General features: G+C 40.4%; 1 protein-coding gene across 11 annotated transcripts in view; it reads left to right on the top strand.

The window, feature by feature from the left end:
- CACNA1G (calcium voltage-gated channel subunit alpha1 G) overlaps positions 1-12,895 on the top strand; it is a 330,748-nt gene that overhangs the window by 225,703 nt on the left and 92,150 nt on the right. For 10 of the 11 annotated variants that reach the window (XM_081184510.1, XM_081184519.1, XM_081184511.1 and 7 more), the window contains exons 10-14: positions 5,437-5,588; positions 6,883-7,068; positions 7,651-7,765; positions 8,410-8,565; positions 12,226-12,294. In XM_081184510.1, coding sequence (XP_081040636.1) covers positions 5,437-5,588; positions 6,883-7,068; positions 7,651-7,765; positions 8,410-8,565; positions 12,226-12,294 — 678 coding nt within the window. The remainder of the gene's footprint in view (positions 1-5,436; positions 5,589-6,882; positions 7,069-7,650; positions 7,766-8,409; positions 8,566-12,225; positions 12,295-12,895) is intronic. The other variant, XM_081184516.1, reaches the window with a different exon arrangement.

Below are 12,895 nucleotides of genomic sequence, written 5' to 3' on the forward strand. Positions count from 1 at the left end.
TGAATGCATACCCTGACAGCTAGAAGTGACCTTAATTTTACTTTCAGATTGAGGGAAAGTTTCCATTTTTTGAGGCTCTACATCATTATAAGGGAGCAAGACTTTTGAGAAGACTTTATCTGCTTTGGGGTAAGAGAAAACTCCACAGGAATCCTAGGTATCAAGTGACTGAAAGGAGAACATAGAGTTGGAAGGACATCCTTGGGTTTAGTGGTTTTTGTTTCCTCTCCAAATATAGCCCTTATATGAGCCAAAGTGAGCCATTTGTCTGAGGTGGCACATCAGGAGGGGCAATTCAACTACACCCACACCCTGGCCTGTCATGTAGGGCATATTATTTTAGGGAGTGAAGCTTAATTTTGGCAAATTTCTTCAGATAGGGGTCTATAAAGGCAGCAGTGGTGGTGGCAGCTGTGGTATGCAGGTGAGCATACCGTATTTGAGGTTCTACATAGCAACATTATGTATTTTTAATGTGCTGTATTCTGCTTTTTTATTAGAAGTAGAAGGCATACTTTGTTTTCCTAAAGTCAATTCGTTAACTTCCATCATTTCCATTTTGGGCATCAGGTATTTGCTCTTCATTTTCATCATCACAGAAGATTTATTTCATTTGATTATAATCAAGCATCCTGCTTACCTCTCTGCTTATATTCAGCAAGCCTTCTTTTCTTATCTTCCTGCCACTTCCAAATCTGGCAAGCCGATCTGATGTCCTATCATTTTTGATGATTTTGATGTAATTTTGCACACATTTTCCCCCACAAAAAAGTAATCAGACAAGTTTAAAATTATTAGAAATTCCACAAAAATGTTAAAACATCAATATTTTTAAGTACTTATTTACCAAGTGTAATGGATTTAGGGGTTGCTCATGCGTAAGTTGCCGCCACTGCTGGCTAGGTTACCTGGTTAAACCCTTTCTGACGGAACAGCCTCCAGCATCGTGACTGTCTCAGTCGCTGGCAGAATCCGTCAGTGGGCGTTTCTTGAACTTCTTCCAGCACAAAAGTTCTTTGACGCCAAGTCTCCTCCTACTCTCCCTGCGCGGAAGTCTTCTGTGCAGGGAGGGTGTGGGCAGCGGAGTACCCGTACTCTCTCCACTGGTCTCCGGCGAGGAGTCTTGGAGCCTCCTCTCCGATTCCCCCATCTGCCCCCCTTCTCTACTGGTGTTACGCTGATTTCCTTCCCCAGCGGATGGGCTGCCTCTCTCCCCACTGGGACCCTCTCCGCCATCCCTCTGGAGCCTTCCCTCCACCTCTAGCTCCGATGGCAGTTCCCTGACACCAAGCAACATTAAATTGTATTAAATTAACCCAAACATATATTGGATTAAAACTCTTAAAACTTTTTAGCATCCCTCATTTTTGGAGTTGGAAAGTTGGAAAATTCAACATGCCCTGCCACTTTAGGAGTGCCTTTGCTGCATCAACAGAGCACTTTGCAGGATCCTTCCTCAGAGTGAGGTAGGTGGACACCTGTGCTGCTGTCACTTTGCCACCCCTGGCAAAATTTGTGAATGGGCAAATTTAAAATTTTATAGTTTAACAATGTTTGACTTGAATCAAAATTTGACAGTACAGCAGCAAACCAGTATACAATTTCATGTGTTCTTTGGGGCCTGTCCACAGAGCCAAACACTGCAAAGAACCTAAGTCCCAATGTAAGGTTCTTCTTCAGAGTGAGGTGGAGGCCACACAACATTTCTCCCATCCCAGAGAAGGAACTGTGACAGCAGGGACACCTTCTGAACCAAAGTAAAACACACGTTCATTTAGTTATGCGCTGTTTGTGAAATTGCCTTGCTTGAGTATCTACTTTATGTTTGCAAGGGAGAAGGATGGGGGGGGCATAACTTTGCCATGTACTTGTGACCTCACAGACCCTCCAAGTGTTCCTATTTCCCAGAGACCGTCCCAGATTTACAGAAACCATCCCGGTTTCTGATTTTATCCCGGAATGTCCAGCTTTTCCTTAAGACGTCCCTATTTTCATCGGGGAAATGTTGGCGGGTATGACCATCTGATGTGACCCTAGCAGCCTCATCAGGTCTAGCGAGCACCAGCTGCCTCCCTGCTATGATCATAGAAGTCCAGCTGTGATTCTGATGCAGAATTGATTTTCAGGCATAGCTGCATACTATCTGTAGTACCGTATATTGGCCCTTCTGGTTTGCCATACCAAAACTGTGCTTTGCTTTGATCCTGTCTTTGAAGCTGCATTGTTTCTGCTTGAAAAAACTTGTTTTTAATTTTCTTGTTAGTTATACGCCCTCTTTGTGGCCTCTTAATGGAGCAGTTTACTGTTGTGATCTTTACTCTGCATATATTGTACTGAACATGTATTGCAGTGAAGACTGAATAGTAAAGAAAAAGCAACATTTTACAAGCCATTTTGCTAAGGAAAAAGAGGGGAACTCCTGAAAGTCTTCATAATATGACTAGTTAGAAAAGGCTGTCTTTTAAAAAAATATTCTGTTAACAGCATTTCTGCTCTGGTTAGATAACTCTATCCTTCTACAAAATACATTTCTGCAAAACATGCCCTGCTATTAAAGGTACTGTAGTTACTTACTACAGTAAGTAGTAAGTAACTACTTACTACTGGGGCAGTTTGAGTACTTTGTTTTTTTCAACTGGAGCAAAATAGAATTACAGTCGGATATGGATATGGAAGCCATATCATTATTAGAATCAATTTAACTATAAATTCTTAGTTTGTTTCAACTGACAGTAATGAAGGGGTCTTTTTCTTTCACAGACTGTGAATTAAGCTCAGACAGTTCTAATATATCATTTTCTGGTAGGAAATACAGAGCTGCAAGTGCTGCACTGGGTGACATTTCAAGAAGAAAACTGCATGAAAAATTAGTGTGGGATACTAGATTAAAGAGAAGATTAGTATTTCTACTGTGAGAGCCTTCAGTATTTGCTTCTCAAATAATATGGCCTCCAGGATGAAAATAACTATATGCCAACTCCCTCAGTGCCATTGAGATTGTAAATAAGATATTTTTCCATTCAAAGCACATGTTTTAATAAGGCAATTTGAAACTGCTTTATAGGGCAGCTCTCCTACCACATGAGAGAGAGAGAGAGAGAGAGAGAGAGAGAGAGAGAGAGAGAGAGAGAGAATGAGTGTATGTGTGTGTATGTAGTATACATTAAGTGGATATGTGTGTGTCAAGGTTTATTGGCTTTAGATGAAAAATGTGTTTAATATCTTACATGTTTTAAAGACACGTGCGAAAAAGTAACCCAACGTATTAATTAGGCCCACCTTGCTTCTTCCTCCCCACTCTCAGTGAAGAAAAGAGTACGATTTGAAAACGGAGGCGCCGAATGTACTTTTGCAACTCATGAAAAGTCCTTTAATAAAAACATAAACCAAAAAAACCCCAGGGAATTGCACAGAGAGTTGGTTAAGGGTCTGTTTCTAAATTATAGCTTGCATTTCTTGCAGGAAAATCATGAAACAAAAAAACAAACAAAAAAAGATTGGTTTTTGGCAGTGGTGTTTTCTTGAGCCATCTTAATTGTAAAAGGTGCACATGTAACATTGGTGAGAGGATCAGAACATGCTCATGACTATAGTTTTCCCAAAGACTAGGGAACAAAGCTAAGGATGTGCATAGTGAGTGGCTGGGTAGGGGGACATAGCAAGTGCCCAAGGCAGTTGTTTCTGTCAGGGGCGTAGCATGTCCAGTGCTGCCCGGCGCATTAAGTTAAATGAAAAGTGATGAACATTTGGCCATAAAATATAAACTGATTGGGTCTGAGCTGGTTTGACTGACCGGGAAAGAGATCTTGGGACGTGGTGAATAACATTATGAAAAAGTTGACCTAAAAAAAAGGGGGGGGAGGCAGCAACATCCATGTTAGGGATTATTAGAAAAAGGGGTTAAAAATAAAACAGCCAATATCATGAAGTATTTATTTAAAAAATCTATGGCATGACTATACTTTGTGTACTTACTGTTTTGGTTGCTGTATTTCAAAAGGATATTGTAGAACCAGGATAAATGCCGAAAATGGCAGCATAGATGCTTAGAGAGCTGGAGCAACTGTTACAAGGAAAGGTTCCAACATTTATTTTTGGGGTGTTTTTTTTAATTTAGAAAAATTGGCAAGTTAAGGGGATCAGGAACAAAATAGAAGCGTATACAATTATGCATGTAGTTTCCTCCTCACAGGGCTACATTTCCCCATCACTCTTAACTACAGTTCCCAGAATTCTTTGAAGGTGGTCATGTGCTTTAAATGCATGGTCTGCATCAGCCCTTAGGTGGCTTTTTTTTTTTTTTTAAGGGTAGGGCTTTAAAAGAGGATTAAGTAAATGCATGGAGGATTAGACTGGGGAGCAAATGTGAGGCAGTGCCATGGCCCTCGTGACCTTACGGTGGGCTCCTGTTTGACCATTGTGGGAAGCAGGATACTGGACCAGATAGGCCTTTGGTCTGATCCAATTGGACTCTTCTTCTGTTCTTATATTCCTCTACTGTTTGTTTCCTCCTTGTTAAGAGTTTAAGCAGGCGATAACCAGAGAGGTGGCCTTTTCAGCCATAGTGCCTCACCTATGAAATTTGCTCCTCAGAGCGGCTTGCCTGTTGCCAACTTTATTTTCTTTTAGATACCAAGTAGAACCCTTTTGTCTCCTATGTGTGTGTTATTGTTTTTAAACCTTTTAGGCATTTTGAAATGTTGCTGATTGTTCTGTTTTTGTCTGCTGGGTTTTCAAAATTACGGTATAGGTATCTCGGTTTTGATACTTTAATAGTGCATATTTCCATGGAACCAATTTAACTGAAGCGGTGTATATACCGTATATGCTTAAGAATTTGAGACCAAGTCTCAAACTGCATGCTCAAAAACAAGAAGGGTTCTGAAGATCACTCCTCATTATTTAAAATATTGATTTCATGTTGCGGTTAATTTTCCAAAGTTCCTTAATTAGTGAGTGTATATAAGGATCGAGGATAATGTGCCCTTGAGCTCCCTGTGCTACTTTATTTGTGAGATTATGATACACATCTCAACGTCTTTTAATAACTATCTTGCAGTATTTAATGTGTACTAATTACCTGTGAAACATATAATGCCATAAAGACTAATTTAAAATCTCTTGCTAATTTATTGCTCGCCTTGTCACCAGAAGATAGGGAGCCGGGGGTGATATCAAATACCAAATTCCCCCTCATAGCTGCTGTTCATAGTGTGCTACGGTCAGTTTCGGGAGTTACAAAAAAGCACTGTAGGAGCCAACAAATAACTTATAGGCCAGAGATTCACTAGCATTGTCTTGCTGACTTGTACGAATACAGTAATTACTGAGTTGACATTTAATTGCATCTCTTGGAACCTCCTGGCCTATCAGAGCACAAATTTTGTTCATCTTGACATATATTTTTTTGTTTCTCCTTTTTCTTCATTTCTCCAGCCTGAAGAACTCACCAATGCACTGGAAATCAGCAATATTGTCTTCACTAGTCTCTTTGCCCTAGAAATGCTTCTGAAACTGCTCGTGTACGGCCCTTTTGGCTACATCAAAAATCCATACAATATATTTGATGGGATCATCGTAGTGATCAGGTAACTGGCCTGGAGTTGTCATTTTATGTGAGCAGGTAAAGTGATTTCTCCCAACTGGGCTATTTAAAATAAAGCTGCAGGAAAATAGTAAGGAATGTCTGAAATGTTTATGGGTGTCTCGGTTCTTTTGCTCTCTCTGTTAGAATATGTGCTCCAGAACTGCTGTGAAAACTTCCTAAAAACCAGCGCTGTCTCCCGTCTCTCGTGATTATGTGCAACAGCACCATTTTGATAACTTCTTCAGGGGAATTTCTGGCATAGGGGAACCACTGAACGGCATCTACTTAAATGCTATCTTCTTTCCTTGTGGCAGCCACACACTGGGAATGGCAGCCAAGAATGTACCTGTTTTCTTTAGCACATATTATCTTTAAAAAGTGCATGACAAAAAGTAAGATATTTCTATCTGCAGAACTCTCCAGTTGAACATTTACCACTCATCCATTAAGTAAAGTATCCTCAAAGTGGGCTTATATCTATCTGGCTGCTTGTTTGGTTTTCAGGCACATGCAAAATATGTTAGGAGTGTATGCTGGCATAATTCTTTTTAATTCAAATGCAAGTTCTGGCTAGAAATTTAAAATTTTCAGAAATCCTAAGGTCTTGGGGGGAAAGCTGAAATATATGCAGTACTCAGTAACTTTGTCCACCTTAAACATTAACAGTTTAAGAAAATGAAAAGTGTTGGGTATATAACTTTATTAGCTGTTAACACACCAAACAGGAGCATTTGGTGTATTTATGAAATATTTTTCCCCAAATCATAATTGCATATGTACCCAGTCTCAAAACGTGTATCAACGCTGTAGTAAACAAAATGAGATTGTTTACATCTGGAAGCAGTATACATACAGAAGAATATACTACAGAAAGAGAAGAAATTGATTTTTCAAGAGAGAAAGCTCAGAACAGCACAATTCTTGTGATGTAATTAAATTTCACAGATAACTTTGCAATAGGAAAATATGAGGTCCCCTCCCCCTTCCCAGTTTATAACAACATTTTCAGTGGGTGTTAATACTGAGCCTTTAAAAAAAACACCAGGAAAATGTATGTTTCTCCATTTGCCCCTGGGCCTCCATATTTCTGCAGCAGATACTTGTAGGTCTGTATTACCTGAAGTTCTTGTCTCATGTAGTATGCAGCATCCTGTGAGCACCTCTGTTTCACACCACTGAGCTCTACTAGCTAGTTTGTACTATAGGCCTTCCCCACTTTTGCTATATGCACTCTATGCATGGATGTACTTCTTCCTCACAAGAACCCATTTAACATTATTCTTTTATCTTCTTAGTGTCTGGGAGATAGTGGGACAGCAGGGTGGAGGCTTGTCTGTTCTACGGACCTTTCGCCTTATGAGAGTCCTGAAACTGGTCCGTTTCATGCCTGCTCTCCAGCGCCAGCTGGTGGTGCTCATGAAAACAATGGACAATGTCGCCACATTCTGCATGTTGCTGATGCTTTTCATATTTATCTTCAGGTGGGTACTTAAATGAGCCCCTTCATTCCCTTTTGAAGCCTGTTGTGTCTGTGCTTTGAGGTTGAATTGGCCAATATTAATTTATGTGCCATGGCAAAACAGTACAAGTTGCTAAGATGGAAAGTGATTTAATGTACAGTGCTACAACTCTGCATATTTTGAAAACGGTAGTTATTTCTTTCCCCCACCTGAGTGGTGTAGTATGCTTCTACTTCTGATGACTTTAACCCTGAAACTCCCCAGGCTGAGCAACACTTTGGTTTTTAGTTTGTGAACCCTCAAGAGTCCAACAGTCTTCATAATGTGAGAGTCTTCAAACTTTTTCATTCCAACAAATGAAGCCTTATCATATATGAGCCTTCAACTGCTAGTCACCACAGGGCATGGTGTCAGAGCTCAGAGAAAGTAGCTTACTAAAAGCTGAATTCCCATTTCTTTTCTTTTTTTTCTTTATCCCATGAGTGACGGGGTGCAGGAGTAAGGAACTTCACTCCAAACATTATTTGCTAAGATGGAGGAGTCTCTCTTTCAATACCATCTTGTTCTTGTTCTTTTATTTATTCATTTCCCCCTTTCATTCAGTATTCTTGGGATGCATCTCTTTGGCTGTAAATTTGCTTCGGAGAGAGATGGAGACACACTTCCCGACAGGAAGAACTTTGATTCCTTACTCTGGGCCATTGTTACTGTTTTCCAGGTAATGCAACCATTACGGCTAACATTTATTTATTTCACAGAGTTTATATATTGGTTGATGATAATCAAATCTCAAAGAGATTTAAAAAAATAATTCAAATTGGTTTACAGAAAGAATAAGCAAGCACCTATCCCTTGAAGAGATAACAGCTTGAGATTCTCCAAAATGTCATACTGAATGCTAAGAGAGAGCACGTGCTATTTTTTTCTTGAAAAAGAGGTGCCGGAACTCACCATGAACGCCTCCCTCATTCTCTTATAATGTCAATGGTGCCCACCTGAGAGGCTAAAATGGCAATGGCACCCACTGAGTTCCAGCTGGAAAAAAAGCCCTGGAGAGATCTATAAGCACTTTGGGAGTAGGAGTGGGGAATGCCTGCTCATAAAATACAGAACCTACTTAAGTTTTGGTTTTCCGGATGCAGTTTTTAGAATCCAGTGTCTTTGCAGGATTTGTTTTTGTTGTCTGAAATACTGATGTGAATGACAAGCTTTAAAATGGCAAAGAATTGAAACAATTATTTATTCAAAGAACAAAATATGCTTTTTCACTTCAACTGAGCAGGACAAACTAACTTTAAGAGAGTGCAAATGATCTGTGCTTCTATCTCCCTTAACGTGCCCTCCCCTCCCCCCCCCATCCAGATACTGACTCAGGAAGACTGGAATAAAGTCCTGTACAACGGCATGGCTTCTACCTCTTCCTGGGCTGCCCTCTACTTCATTGCCCTCATGACATTCGGAAACTACGTTCTCTTTAACTTGTTGGTTGCCATCTTGGTGGAAGGTTTTCAAACAGAGGTAACGCCTTGAATAACTTATTTATCTCATGCTTGCTATTAGGTAGTATGGAGGATTTAGAACCCCCATTATCTTATGAGTAGATCTGGAAAACAGAACAAAAGGGAACATGTAGCACTAACATTGCCTTCCTTAACAAATACTTCAGTACAGTATAAACCAAACTCTTTAGCTTCTATCAAAGGCTAAACTGAAAATAGCCAGCATTATTATAGATGCAGAATTTATGCAATAACTACTGGATGGAATGAGTGCAATGCCAGTGCCTTTGAAACAGGCTTTGTTGCATTTAGGAGCCAAATTAAAAGCAACCTCATAAAAGCATGGACAAAGTTGGAATAGGAGTGGCATTGCTGCCTTTCTTGCTGTTCCTTAGTGAATGTCTTTCTTCCTCCTTAAGTGCAACACTTTGGCATATATATTTTCAGTTCCAATTCCCCACCCCCCACCTCCATCTCTATGGACCGATTTGCTAGAAGCTGGATCTTTTGCTAACTAAACGTCCTCTCTGCCACCATCTGCAGACAGCTGGAAAGCAAATCTTTGAACAGAGTTTGGCCTCCATGTTTTACTGGCAGGTAGCTAAGTCCTCTTAAAACTAGCCCCCAAGCAGTTCTCCCTGCAGCTGGGGATGGTGAACAAAAATCTAGTCTCAGAGCAGTAAACTGTCATAGTGAAGGTCGAAAGGCAACATTATTCTGCATGACTTCCCAAGCATGCCTTTGATTTTGGGCTTTGTTCAGCAGCGTCTAGTGGTAGCATGGGTTCTAAATTAAAGTGTTGTTGATAATATAGGTGTGACAGGAGAATAACAACCATTGAGGTCTGTCACCTTTTTTGCCATCATATTCATTCACACTATAAAAACCCATTTAGAAACGCTGCTATGCTTTTTATTTCTTTCTTTCAAGTGCAGTTTAAGGAGAAGATTTATGGGGGCCTCTTAGGGCAATGCAGCTAGAGTAGCTGTTTATTTGTTTTTATTCATATCTTTCCCAAGTGCTTTTATTTCATTTATGTCGTTTCTGCTTGGTATCATGCCCATGTCTCCATGTAATAGTATTTTTTTCGTCTTTGATAACCTAGGAAGGGGTCAATGCGCCAATCCTTTCTTTCTCAAGGAGTGGGAAATATATCACACTTCAGGCAGTAAATGCACAACCACCTCCTGGCTCTTGCCCAAATGGTTCCAGGATTCTTTACTCTTGAGTGTGTTGGTCCTAGTCTACCTGCCTAGACTGGTCAAGTTTACCTGCCTAGAATGTCTCTTACTGATAGTTTTTGGTTTGGTTTGGTTTGGTTTGGTTTGGTTTGGTTTGGTTTGGTTTGGTATGAATTGGTTTGGTGTGAATGGCCTGAAATTAATATGGTGCCCAGTGCTATTTTCTAGAAAAAGGGATGCCAGAACTCACCACGAACACCTCCTTTGTTCTCTTCTAATGGCAAGGGCACCCACCTGAGAGGCGCCAAAACTGAGTTCCGGTGAATTACAGCTGGGAAAAAAGCCCTGATGGTACCCTTAAGTCTAAAGGACACATGAGTGCAGCCCAGGGGCAACTGCCCCCCTAAATCAGTCAAAATCAAAACAAATCTGAGGTCGCCCCCCCCCCATAAAAATACTGGCTACACTCATGAAAGGACATGTATAGAACACCAACAGGTTTGCTGTTTCTTTGTGGTCGGAATGTCCTCTGAAGTGAGTCTGCAAAACTCTATGAATTCCTACACAGTTTACACAGATTTAGGATGTGTCCTTCTTTCTTAATTTTTGTTCTATTTAAAAACAAATCAAACAGCCTTTGAGTTTCATTCGGGCTTTTCCTTCCTTAGAACGTGCTTTGCATACAAGTAACCCTCTTTCAAATAAAGTAGCAAGGTTTATTGCTGTCTTGTCATGTGAATCTTTAAAAAAAAAACCAACCTCAAATACTTTTTGCTCCTTTAAGTGCCCCGACCCACCCACTTATTTGAGATTTCTCTCTGAAAACTTCTCTCGATGTTGCGGTTGGTTTTATCTTTGTGATCCTCAAGTGCCTTTCTTCAACTCTGGAAACACTTTGTTAATTTTAGTGCCTGACTGTGCAGGACCCTTTCGTTGCTAAGCAGCAGGCAAACATACAAAGGAATGGGGCTGCTCTACAACACACACACACACAAACTTTAAAACATAAGCCTCGCTGGTGCCTCATTCAAGATGCACACATAACACATTCCCTGCAGCGTGCAAGTGGCTTATTTATTTATTTATGCTCAGTCTGAATTTTGTGTCTGAATTTGCAGCAGTTGTAAGTTGTGCAATAAGAGGAGTGCGACTCTGTTTGACAGAACTGGTAATGCAAAAATTACTGACTGAGCTGTCAGGTCTGTACCCTGGGGGATATATCGGGGGGGGGGAGGACATTGGCTTCTGGCGAGAGAGCTTTCTGTCGGAGATAAAGCTTCTCTCCTGAGGGACTTCATGATAATATTATCTATGAAGCATATTATTCCATTGGTAATCTTTTCATGTTACCTACAGTTTCTGCGCTTGTCTCAGACAATCCTTAGTGGCTGGCTCATCTCATATCCCTCTTTTGTGTCAGTTATTCTTCGAACTTGTACCCTACCACAAAACAACCTATGAGCAAGGGAATGGTAGCTGTGTGTAAATAATTAAGATTCATAATAGTAGTCATACCGTGTCTAAACTATGTGTGGGAACAGAGCCTGAGAAAGGAGGAGGGAAATTATGAGCTATTTTACAATCATCTCTTGGTAGCGCCTTTGGAATGGGTTGGCCATGCCTTATACTTAAAACACACTTCTATCACAAAATTGTCCTTTAAAAAAAACAACCCAACTTTTAGCATTTTCTGGCTTATCCTTGTGCTTTCCTTTCTACAAGTGAGTTTGATAATAGTTTAGATTGAGCAGCTGATATATGTAAGTTTTACTATTCTGCTTAGGTCCAAATTTTTGATCAGTCATCCTTTCAATTGGTTCTAACTTACTGACATCATTACCCTGGAAATTAATCGTACTGTCACTAACTATGGCAGGCAAGAGAAAATTAAATCCTTAGCGAACAAATTGAAACTTGCATGAAAACCTTGCCTGTTTTTACAGCAAAGTCAGACTGATTATATTTTCTCCCCCTTGAACAGCAGACACATACCCCTTTCTATATCAAAACCTTAAAGGTGGCTTACTATGTGGCATTGGGGAGTGGAGGTGGGGGCTTCTGCTTGAGAAACACACTTGATCTTATGAAACAGATATAAAAATGCATTGCTGTTAATACTGTGCTATATACAAACAAGCAATAAATGAAAGAAGAATTCTTTGGAACTCTTAATTTGAAGGTAAGGTTGATTTTTTTCCCCCATGAAGGATGTTCAACAGCTTGAACTATCCTTTGTACAGAGCAGATATGAAGGCATCAGACGACTCAAGTGTAGTGTGACCTGTTCCACTGCTTCTCCTTAATACGAAATTGACCCCAATGGGTGCCTTCCCTTTTCTCTCACTTTTCCCTTTTTGTTTCCATCCTTTTTATACCGATATCGTTCCCCCTTTGATCCACTCTCTCAATTTTGATGTTGAAATTTGTAAAACCTGTAAACCCGCCGTCCCTTCCTTCCCTGCCCCTTTCCTCACCCTCCTTCCTCATTTTTACTTCAGGAAATCACCAAACGGGAAGCAGCGAGTAGGCAGTTAAGCTGTATTCAGCTGCCTGTCGACTCGTCAGTGGTATGTAAGACCTTGGCATGAACACCCCAAACTTCGTCTGATAGTTGTCTCTCTCTCTCTCTCTTTTTCTCTCATTCTCTCCCTCTGTGGTGAACAATCACATCATCGCCACTGTTCTCATCATGGTAGCTGTTTGGTTTTGGACTTGTTGTTGTTGTCAAGTTAGCCTTGATTTAAAGTCTCTTCCTTCTTTGAGGGAATTAACAGAGTCCCCTTAATAATTGAGAACCTGTTCTGGATTCCTTCCTTCCTCCCTAATGGTAGATGCCATTTTAAATAATATTTGCATATGGAAGTTCAGTTTCATGCCTTGGCCAGTGCTCTCCAAGCATTAGATAGGCTTGAGCAACATGCTGCCTGTGACTCCATGGATCCAGGTTTTGCTTTCAGTCGGGATCACTGGGATTTGCTTGCATCTACTACGCTAATGCACTTGCCCTTATGCATGTAGATTTGTTTCATGTTCATGGAAAGATACAAATTGTTATATCTACTTTCTCAACATAAAATTGTTTTATCTACTTACTACCAATGGCAGGGGTGTACTAGTTTAGGCCCAGAGACCATTCAAGTCACTGAGAGACTGCCCATTGGATTAAAG

This window comes from Podarcis bocagei (assembly GCF_964188305.1).
Source record: "Podarcis bocagei genome assembly, chromosome: 2".
In the NCBI taxonomy this organism is placed as follows: domain Eukaryota; kingdom Metazoa; phylum Chordata; class Lepidosauria; order Squamata; family Lacertidae; genus Podarcis; species Podarcis bocagei.